Here is a 12010-nt window from a genome sequence, read left to right on the forward strand (position 1 = left end):
TCACAGCTGGTGAATCACCCACACCAAGAACTGATCAGGCCTCCTCACAGCTGGTGAATCACCCACACCAGGAACTGATCAGGCCTCGTCAGCAGCCACAGAAAAGGAGGCTCCTGACAGCACATGGGGAGGTTAGTCTGACTCAGCTCAACCGAGAGCTCACACATAATGTCCTTTTGCCCTAGAGACGGAGAAGACTGACGGCTGCCCACAGCGTGACAACCGCTGGGACACCACGCCTGGACCGGCTGCCCCCCCCCCCCCCTCACGGAATACATTGGGGTTCACCACGGGCCAGGCAACCCCCTCTAACACTCTTCTCTCCCAATGGACAATAAACATGGTGTTTGACCCATAAATACACTGTCTGTGTTGTGTTGCCCCAAACAGTGTTTCCCCAACGCCACACTGATGGAGAATGTGGGCAACACAGAGTACAGCAACTTGCAATGGGCCTGGTCTACAAGATACACTACATGTACATGTCAAAATACTTCCCAAAGGTCAGTGAATACCACAACACCAGAGGGAGCTCCACAAATCATGTTAAACCCAGATTCGGCTCAAACAAGGTTCACAATTATGCCACATCAATGTGGAACGCCCTACCCACAGCTGTAAAGGAATGTGAATCACTACCCACTTTTAAAACCACTCTCAAAGAGCACCTACGGGAGACTGCAATTCAAAACTGGCCCCTGTAAATGTCCTAACTCAACCCCCTCCAATGTACAGAAAATGTCCTATTAAACCCAATAATACACGAGACCCTCTTCTTGGGACACAGTAAGGTTTCGTCGATAATCCAATGTACAGTTACACCCCCCCCGCCTACCCATCCGCCCCCACCCACCTCCAATGTACAGCCCCCCCCCCCCACCTCTTCCAATGTAGTTTCTTCGTCAAATGTATATACTCTTTTCTTTTTTACTCTTTTTGTGTCACAAACAGTACAGTAAATCTGGTATGTCAAATGTATAGATGTAGCAGTAGTCTATCTGTATGTCATATATGTTATGATGAATTGAAAATGGGGGACCCTGATGTAAACAAGACGAAAGTCTTTCTCTGGTCCCCTTAACAATTGTGTGTATTGAGCCGTACTGTATTGTACCCATTCTGCAATCTGTTAATAAAGTTTTCAATCAATCAAGCAACACAACACACACTGGGTTTATGGGTCAAACATGTTTATTGTCCACTGGATGCATCAATAAGGCATTCTAAATGTAAACATTATCTGTGCTTCTCCCCTTTTCTTCTCTCTCTCCCTCTGGTTCTCATTCACTTTCTCTTTTTCCCTCTCTCTCTCTTTCCTTCTCTCTCCCTTATTTATTGTAATTTTCCTTGTATACTATTGCTACTGTAATTTTGTATTTTATTTACTTGTATGCATGTACACATAACCTTGTTTCTGTTGCAGCCACCCCCCCCCCCCTTCCCTCAAAAGGCTTCTGCTCTTTGGTCAGGCTGCTTTTGTATATAATAATTTCTTCTTACTTGGTTGCCTGGGTAAATAAAGGTTACATTTAAAAAGAAAAAAAAGTAATTCAAAAGAATCGCATTTTAATGCCAATACCGGCCGATAATATCGAACATCTCTAATTGGTATGAATTATATTTAAAATTAGATACGATGGTGTCATGTTCTACCATATCTTCATCAATTCTGCTGTTCCATAATCATAGTTAACCCCTATCCCTGGATAGAGGTCCTGTGTGAACGTGGTTCTAACTGTATGGAGGAAGGTCATGGTGTCAGAGACACTGTAGAAGGACAGAGTACCTGCCTTGTGATCCAGGTACATTCCTATCCTGGAGGACTGAGGGCCTGAGACTTTAGTCTCAACACTATTGTGTCTGAACACGTACTCCTCTCCACTGGAGCAGCTCAAACCCCAGGACTTGTTATTGAATCCAAAGCCTGACTCATCACCTGTTCTTTTGATGTCTTTGTAACAGACTGCTGTCTCAACCCCGTAGCCGCTCCACTCTACTTCCCAGTAACAGCGTGCAGACTGACCCTCTCTGCACAACACCTGACCATAAGTGAATCTCTCAGGATGGTCAGTGTAGCGGTGGCTGTTTCCTGTATCAGTCACCTTCCTGTTCTCCACTGACAGGGACAGGTCGTTGTTCACTGTGTTTGGGTCCAGGGAGAGGGGACAGGCGTCTGGGAGAAAAATACAGGACATCAAATCAGAGCAAATTAACCCTTTCACCGCCGCACTACCAAACGGTTAACCCTTTCACTGAGACAATACACAGAAGGTTAACCCTTTCACTGCCACACAACAGCCGGTTAACCCTTACACTGCCACACTACAGAAGGTTAACCCTTTACTATCACACTACCAAACGGTTAACCCTCTCACTGCGACAATACACCGAAGGTTAACCCTTTCACTGCCACAACAGAAGATATTGTACATTTATAATTCTGTATGGGTTTGATATTGTGTATTTATATATCAATTATATCACTACTCCTACAAAAGGTGAGTAACTTCACTGTCTTTATTTTTTTTATGTGCTCATCTTTTCTTAGCACACCCATTTGTGTCAGGCTAGAACATTCTGCAGGCGTTGGATAGAACACTGCAGGCGTTGGATATAACACTCTGCAGGCGTTGGATAGAACTCTGCAGGCGTTGGATAGAACACTGCAGGCGTTGGATAGAACACTGGAGGCGTTGGATAGAACTCTGCAGGCGTTGGATAGAACACTGCATGCGTTGGATAGAACACTGCAGGCGTTGGATAGAACTCTGCAGGCGTTGGATAGAACACTGCAGGCGTTGGATAGAACACTGCAGGCGTTGGATATAACACTGCAGGCGTTGGATATAACACTCTGCAGGCGTTGGATAGAACATTATAGACGTATATTTACCCGTTAGTAGTTTGATAGTAAAGGGTTAACCTTCTGTAGTGTGGCAGTGAAAGGGTTAAACACACAACCTCTATTATGTCAGAGTCTGTCCGTCAGCCGACACACGACAACACAAGTGATGGAAAGAGGTCATGGTGGAACTCACGTTGTATAAAGTACTCTCTCGTCCCGGACTCTGGTGGAAGTAGAACACAAGTAGAGACACAAAATATCAGTCACAGCATATTATGAATGAATGATTTTATTTCTGTCTTCTTTTACAAAGCATATAGAACATTTAAAAAACGAAAAGTAAAAATGACCGAAAAGGTGTAGGCTGAAGGCGAGGCTGATAATTGCCTATCCCCTTTTTACATTACATTATTTACACACTGAAGAGTTTATCGCTGGGACGTCAGCCCCCCCCTGTCCACCCGGGCTGGGTGATGCCCCAGGGATTGCTCAGCAGACGGCTGATGGACCCCGCGACTCGGCTATAGACGCCTCCCCACCGGCGCCTGCTGATGAGGCGACCTCTGGCCGCGGGGCCCAGGCGGACCCCGTTCCTGCGGGTATCTCCCTGGGCGCACCGCTCCCGGTGCCGCAGTCGCTGCCCCAGCCCACTCGGCCGGGCCGCGTGAGGAGGCCGACTACACGCTACGAGCCCGAGTCCGGCAGTTGGATACGGGACTGAGACCGTTAATCTATTCCGGTTCATAGCTTTCCGGTCTGGGGGGGATGAAGAGTTTATCGCCGGCCACTAGGGGGCAGCGTCTCATTAGTATTGCCGACCGGCTTTGTTTTGTTTTGTAGTATTGCCAAGCGGCCCTTTTGTTTCACTTAATGTGAGTCTGTTTATATCACTATTGAGTGTTTATGTACATTATATAGCGATATATATATATATGCATTATGATAGTGTTGTCATGTCATGCATTTATGTTGGTACTTCGTCAGCTTATTTCGCTGTCCTTTGTTCTGTTTCAGGGTGTCGTCATCCTTGTCATTAAATACTAAAACTGACGGCGGTTAGGTGGTCGAGCGGAGATTGCGTTCGTCACCAGCCCCGGAGCTGTGAGCTTGGTTCGCCTGTTCGAATCCAGCTCACAGCTCCGGGGTTGTCACCAGCTTGGCTGGCCGTCTGCACTGATACAATTGGCTGTATCAGAGGGTGGGAGAAGCTGGCGGGGTGGGTCCGGGTCGTTGTAAACAGCGACTCCTACAGTTCGGTCGGGGCGCCTGCTAAGCGCGGATTGGACGTGAGGGGGATAGTGTGGTCCTCCCACACGCTACGCCCTCTCAATGAGAATCCGCGCTGCCAGGTGAAAAGAAGCGGTGATTGGCTGGACGTGTGTCGGAGGAAGCACGTGGTAGCCTCCACTCTCCCAAATGATCTGACTGTGGGGGGTAAAGCGCAGCGACCAGGAAGGGACTGGGAATTGGCATACGACTAACATTGGGATGGGAGAAAATCGGAGGAAAATGGAGGGGGAAAAAGACCAAAAAAAAAAAAAAAAAAAAAAAAAACTAAAACTGACATCGAGGAGTGCATTTCTTCACACAAAAAAATATATACAAAAAATAAACATAATTTAGTACATCATTTGCAAAAAAAAGTCTACAAAGTTTCATGTACAAATCGTATGCACATTTTATTTATTTTTTCATGATTTGAATACAGTTATGTTATAATAAAATATAATTAGGATAATAATAAGGTTTTATATTTATGTATCACCTTATATTTGAATAATTTCTTAAATGTATGTAGCGAACTACACATTTTTACTTCTTTGTCAAAGTTATTCCATAGTGTTGCCCCTTTAACATGCAGATGTACATCGACTTTTTATATTCGTCCTTGCCTTTGCGATATCGAATACACAAGTTCCCCTAAGTCTATACTGGCTCTCTCTAGTTTGGAACAACTCCTGAATGCAACTTGGAAGTGAGTGCTTATGTGCTTTGTACATTATTATTGCAGTGCTAAGATCGATAAGATATTCCCATTTTAAGGTATTTGATTTAATAAAGAGTGTGTTTGTCGGTTCATAGTAATCAGCTTGATTCACAATTCTTATGGCTTTCTTCTGCATTATGAACATTTGGTTAATGTTTGTTTTATATGTGTTTCCCCATACCTCCACACAGTATGTTATGTATGGAACTATGAGCAAACAGTACAATAAATAGAGTTGTCAACATGGATGAAACAATAGAGCTCATCACTTATTTCTGATTTGCTCCTTGAGCTGTTCCAGAGGTCCTGACGAGTGGGTTCACAGGGAGGCTTATTCTGGGTTTATATTGTGATGTCACTTGTCTTTATTTATTTGTATTTGTATGCATCTATCTCTCACTCTTTAGTTCTGTTATCTGTTGCTATTTGATTGGATTGATCAATTGGTTGAATCATTCATCCATCCATTGATTGCAATTTCTATTAGAGTCTCATTAAACATGTAATTAAATTCCATTTCACACAAACAAAACATTCTGCTACCTCCCCCCCAAGCTTTACAAAGTGCCTTTCCTAAAACATACTTTCATGATCATTCTAAACAAAATAAATAAGAAACTGAAATAATGGGCCTCATACCATGAAGCGATATAAGAACAGATTTTGTTCTTAACTAGCATTTCCTCTTACTTTGTTCTTACCTGGGATTCAGCAAAGTTCTCTTATTGTTGCTTTTTTCTCAGGCAAGAACAAATTATAAGAGTGGTCGAGAGCACTCTTACCGAAATAAGAAACTCTTACCCAAAATAATAATAATAAAAAAAAAAAAGCATACCATTGGTTAATTGCCCCCAAATATGCCTTTAAAAATACAGAACTTTTCAATAATAATAATTATTATTATTATAACTTATTGCGTGCGTGGGCGGCTACGTGGCGTAGTGGGCAAGGCGTTCGCCACGAAATCTGGAGACGCTGGGCTTGCCTGTTCGAGCCCAGCGCTCCACATTTGCTTTCAGTTTAGCTGGTCGTCAGGGGCGGGGCTAGGGGGTGGCTACTTGGGCTCAAGCCCCGAATGTATTCTGAAAAGCCCTGAATCTATTTATATAATTTTTTTTTTTTTTTTTTTTTACAATTCATCATTGTTACATGAAAATATGTTTGCACCAGATTTAGCAGAGGCTAATTTCCATCTGTGGTCTATCCAGCTGCTAACTGTATTTGAGTCAGGGTTAGAAATTAACATTTTTTTTCAAGGGCTTTTTTTGCCCCCCTTAATTGCTTTTCGGGGGCTTTTTTTTGTATTTCGGGGGCACAACATTTTTATAATGAAAATTAACATAAAGATTATAAAACATTGTTGACACTTTTTTTACAGTCTTCGTCCCTATGTTTGATAACGTAATGTTAATGTCTCCATATATAGGGCTCTACGCTAACCTTTTTCCCAAGGAGCACATGTGCTCCTAAATAAAATGTTAATAAATAAAATCTAAATACAAATTTAAGAGCACACAGAAATTTAGGAGCACAGTGACAATTGTTCAAGTAACACACACACGCACACGATGTGTGACATCATGGCTTGGTTTCATGTTTTGAGGTACCTTCAATTATCTGTAAATAATACATACATACTCTATCTAAATAGATTAAATATTATTGTCCCTGAGTGAGGGCAAGTTGTGTTGTTGTCTTGATATAATAACCGGTTGCCTCTGGATCAACGAATGTCTAATATTGAATAATATTATTAGATATTTTATTTTTAACATCCCTAATTCCAACAGTCAAGAAGCTCGTTTCAAATTGATGAAAAACCCCACACACGCAACGTTTGTGAGTATAGGCTCTGGCCAGATCGATCAATGAAATACGTTGCGCGCTCAGCGCTGTGGAATGAAGGAAATGCGCATCGGGATCGGATTTGGATGTTATTCTTTTGGAGTTGTGTTACAAATGGAATGGTCTTTCCCCGCCGAACACAAGTTACTTAACGTTACACAGAACACAGGTCACGCTATGCAGATGCTTAGCTTGCTAACGTTAAGATAGCAGTGTAATGCTTGATGAGAGCAGAGCGCTCTCTCTGTGTTCGCAGGAATCGCAGCACCTCTCAAGTGCCTGTAACACGCAGCGGGCCCCGCCTCCCTCCTCCTTGGAACAAACATTCCACCCAAAAACTGAATTTCAGTCCAGTTTCAATCTGAACTATTAACAGCGGAGCTGTTTTGTAATCTTCACAATCACTCGTCTGTCTCGCACACTGCAAGTAAATGATTTTTCCGGTTTGCACACACACATATTATTAGGGGCAATACGAGGGAAATGCTCGCACTGTAGAGCATATATATAATTATATATATAATTAGTAAACTGTCGGGGGCTTTTTTTGCCCCCCTTAACTGATGTTCGAGGGCATTTGGTCAATTTTCGAGGGCATTTTGCCCCAAGCCCCCATTAATTTCGAACCCTGATTTGAGTGAGTTAAGTCTTGGTGTTATGGTAGACTCAGACCTAAGCTTTAAATCACAATCAACAAGTTGTCAAAACTTAATTCTTCCACCTTAGAAACATAGCTAAAGTACGGCCATTTATAAATCAAAAGGACACTGAAAACCAGATCCATGCCTTTATCTCAAGCCAACTCGACTACTGTAATGCACTCCTTACCGGCCTCCCGAAAAAATACGATGATAACTATTTTATTGCAATGCACTATTGCATTATTTTATTCTATTTTACTAACTATTTTATTGCACTGCACTATTTTACTTTGTATCAGTGAATCATAGACGCCTGGCCATAAGAGCATTCGGAGCATCTCTGCTCTCCCACTATTGAACTTGGGGGAGCAAAGGTATGATCTTGCTCCACCACTTTTTGATTATATGAAAAATATGATATATGCCCCCCAATATATAAATCTAACCATAACTACGTTATGGTTAACTGAGTTTTATAGTGAAAAGAGCAGCTTTATTGGTCAAGATTGAAGGCTCTATATTGCAGGAAATTGCACGTACAGGTTCATTAAATTCAAAAAAAAAATCTGCCGTGGCTGATCCCCTCCAAACCAGCCCTTGCCTGCCAAAAAAAATAAAAAAAATAAAAAATAAAAATAAAAATAAAATAAAAATAAAAAATTTAGAAATAAAGGGCACCTATCTGGGCTAAGCCCCGGTTCTCCTACAATCCTAAATCCGCCCCTGCTGGTCGTCCGTACTAATACACATTGGCCGTATTAGGGGGTGGGAAACTGATGGGTGGGGATCGGGCGTTGTGGACAGCGACTCCTACAGGTCGGTTGGTGCGCCTGCGCAGTAGAATCAGGAAGTGTCGGGGGCAGCGTGAGCCTCCCACGCGTTACTCCTCGCCACTGAGAGATCGAGCTGCGCAGGTGAAAAGATGCGACTGCTGTTACCTCAAGTACCGGAGGGGACTTGTGCTATGTATGACTTAGTCCACATTGCAGCCGGCTTGTGGGAGGCAAGAAACAGCGTTCGTGACAGGGGAGGGTTGAATTGGATGATACGAAATTGGGATGGGAGAAAATATAGAAAATGGGAGAAAAAGTGGATAAAAAAAAAACGTATTGCGTGCATTCTATCTGAAATGGATTATATATTGCTGTTAGAACAGTTATGCTTTGGCCGCCCAGGCCATTGATTGATTGAAGATTTTATTAACAGATTGCAGAATGGGTACAATACAGTAGGGCTCAATACACACAATTGTTAACACAATCGCGGCCACTGGGATGAGTCTAATAAATCTCTAGAGGACCAGCAAATGTAAACAGACGTGGGGCTGTTTGTAGAGCTAAATCTATACTTTATAGTATTGCTATCTGTCCATTCTCATTGTCAATTGAGACCATAAACCGTCCCTTCAAAATGGCTTAAAGAAAAAATTCATCAATACGTTCTCATTTTATAGTGCCGTGAATATAAGCGTTATACGGGATTTCGGCTAGGATATTTCCTGGAAGGCGAGATACAGACCGATAAGCTACTACGTTATATCCAATGGCATTTCCGTTATACATAATTATGCTACAGAAATAACTCAAACTGCATATGATCGGCACGATTCTCAAGCATGTACTGTATGCATGAAGGGGGGGGGGCGGGGGACGTCGTTTCTGATTATTGATTACCAATAACCGCGTTAGCCTCATTCATTGATCGGATGGATGGCTATCAAAACAATGCCCGATCGGCAGGGCCGCCTCAGGGGGTGTGCGAGCAGTGCGGTCTCACAGGGCCTCGCGGGAAGGGGGGCATCGAAAAAAAAAAAAAAAAAAAAAAATTATCTATAATTTTTTTTTATAATTTTTATTTATTTATTTATTTATTTTTGCGAGGTCCCCCTTCCCGCGAGGCCCTTTTTAATCACAGACCTAAAAATCTAGTTTTGCTTATATGCTTATATATTTCACATTAGACACGTTTGTAGAATGTGTCTGACTTGTTCCTGGCTCTGCGGCTCTGCAGATACACTATTGGAGGCAGCTCTGAGGCTCTGCAGCAGAATTGGTTTCAATGAGGGGAGGGGTTACAGGTAAGGTAGCGTCTGACTATTTCGCGCGTGCAGCATTGGAGGTTATGCCAGCCAAGATGAAGAGGACATCGTTCGGCAGATGGACTGAAGATGAAAGTTGTTGCATGTTAGACAGTTCAGTCAGGCTAGCCATCCCGGCTAAAGACAGGGACAGCTAGTTAGCTTTAGCTACGTTATAATATTGAGTGCTAACGTGTGGTTCAGTCGGGATAGCCATGATGATGTCGGCTAGTAGCTAGCTTAGCTAAAGGCTAACTAGCGTTAGCTAACCTAGAGAGAGCATGTATGTAGCCTGCTGGCTACATAGCTCCACTTCTACCAGCGTCGGGACCATTAGCCTGCTGGCTACATAGCTCCACTTCTACCAGCGTCGGGACCATTTAGCCTGCTGGCTACATAGCTCCACTTCTACCAGCCGGGTACCGGCGTTAGCTCCCGGGAGCAGATGAAGAGGACGGTCGTTCGGCAGATGAACTTCGTCAACTCCACGCGGTTGTCTCCATCCTCTTGGACGTTTGGTGAGTTTTTAATGCACTCTATTCTATTCCCGCCGTGGATATCTCTTTCTCTCTCTCTCTCGGGAGCCAAACGGGCCGACTAGCTGTTGTAGTAGCTAACGGTGTGTGGCCTGGTGTCAGCACCTGGTGCGAGGGAGGTGAGCTTGGCGTTTCATTATGAGAATATCTCCATGCTCAAGTCGGCTATAGTCCGCGAGGGACTTGATGCCGGCACCGCTATGGTAAACACCACTCTGTAGTGGGACGTGTATTGCCTTCTTTTTCCCTTCTCTCTTCGTATGAGAAGAGGAAAACACAGCGGCTGTCTGAAGTGTTGGCCTGTATTGCTTTTCTCACGTTGTACAGTTTTTCAGTGGTAGCCGCATAGCTTGCTTCTGCGTTAGCTAATGGTTAGCGATAGCCGGGTTGAGCTAACTGTTAGCCAGTTAACTGTTTAGCTACAACGTTAGCTGCTCGTTTTCGCTCGGCTGGGAATGTTAGCTTGATGCTATCAGTTAGCCTAGAGTTAGCTGTTAGCTTGTGCTACGACCATTGACATTAGCCGTGAGAATAGCAGGCCCTGGCACTCTGACTACGACATCATCTTTGACAGAAGATGTAGTCGGGCCTGCACCATGACAAGGCGCCGGCCATAGCTTCTTTTTGTCCCGCCAGCGAGAGGCCTTTCGTCAACGTGGAGACCTGTGTTGCGGCCTTTCGCCCTGCGTTCCTTGGTGCAGGTAAGATGTCCATTGGACATTACCCCACTCTTCCTTCCTTCCCCTCCCGAATGTTTTGTTAATAACAATGTTTTTTTCCAGGCAAGACATATGTTACTTCACAACATTTGGAGATACGACATGTGCTGTGTGTGAATTGTCTTGGTCGTTTGTGTAGCTTGGGTAGCGTTGGCCAAAGCTGTGTGTGGCCTGGTGTCAGTACCTGGCTACTCTATTTGCAGTTAGCCTATTTAGCTGATGTCGGCCATTGGCTCCTTGCTACTTTGTTTTCTCTGGTATAGACCCTCTTCTATTTGGATTTAAGTGTTGATCTTTGTCCTTTTGGATCTATGTATATTCATGTTGCCTTTGTGAAGATCTTTTCCTTCTGTTTTGTTCTTCCATTAAAAGTTGAATATCCTTTAGGGGCTCATCTTTGCTTATCTCTCTCATACATGCTCTCTCTCTAACACACAGACATGCTCTCTCTCTCTAACACACAAACACACATGCTCTCTCTCTCTAACACACACAGACAGACATGCTCTATATCTCTCTCTAACTCACAAAATGACATGCTCCATCTCTATATATTTCTCTCTCTTTCTAACACACATATACATGCTCTCTCTCTAACACACACACAAACAGACATGCTCTCTCTCTATCTCTCTCTTTCTAACACACACAACTGTGCAGCGATAACACTGAATATTGACTGTAGAACGGGAGCTCTCTCTCGCTCTCTCTCTTGCTACAGATACAGCCATAAATAGTCATGGAACAACTGTTTGCCGGCCGTTTTAATGCCGTTTTGCGTGGTTAATGTTAACAATGACCAGCGGGGGCGCTCTCATACAGCTGGTGACAACGTGCCGAGGTGCCTGTTCATTCAACAAGCTCCGCCCTCGACAAAGGGAGAGAGGCTGAGAGAGAATGAGAGCGAATGGCCAAAATGCACTGTGTTCTGACCACATGTTTTGGCTCAAATACATAGTATTATATTGTATGCCTCGTTTTATAAAATATCCTTTGAGCGCAAGCGATTGATAACTGTCAACGTTGAAACGGCACAAGCTCTTATTTATTTTTTAAGCGGGCCGCTTTTATTATGAAATTCGTATTATGAAACAGGAAACACCTCGACCATTGTCTTCAACTTAGCTCACTACGATTCAACCTATTGCGTGGCACCACAGAGAGACGTTCGCTAGCTTACCAACGTATTTCATTCCCTGTAGCTGAGTACTGAGGCGGAAGTGACAATCTTTCAAAGTAAAAGAAAACAGCTTTTTGCGCGACGGATAAATGCAATTTCACGGAGAGAATATGTCTGGTGGCCATATAATACTGTATTATAGCTTACTTGAATGAACAATCTTCCTCCCCACTTTACCAG

The 12010-nt window shown here is 43.5% G+C and overlaps 1 protein-coding gene across 1 annotated transcript in view; it reads right to left on the bottom strand.

The window, feature by feature from the left end:
• Nucleotides 1-1521: 1521 nt before the first annotated feature.
• The window catches only part of LOC311237580 (E3 ubiquitin/ISG15 ligase TRIM25-like), a 37440-nt gene continuing 26951 nt past the window's right edge, over nt 1522-12010 (bottom strand). Inside the window, exons 6-7 of the mRNA XM_084338423.1 lie at nt 3039-3068; nt 1522-2173 (exon numbers count right to left, since the gene is read on the bottom strand). Coding sequence (XP_084194549.1) covers nt 1650-2173; nt 3039-3068 — 554 coding nt within the window. The 3' untranslated portion in view covers nt 1522-1649. The remainder of the gene's footprint in view (nt 2174-3038; nt 3069-12010) is intronic.

The sequence above is a fragment of the Notolepis coatsorum genome (assembly GCF_963971535.1).
Source record: "Notolepis coatsorum genome assembly, contig: SUPER_11_unloc_1, whole genome shotgun sequence".
Classification (NCBI taxonomy): domain Eukaryota; kingdom Metazoa; phylum Chordata; class Actinopteri; order Aulopiformes; family Paralepididae; genus Notolepis; species Notolepis coatsorum.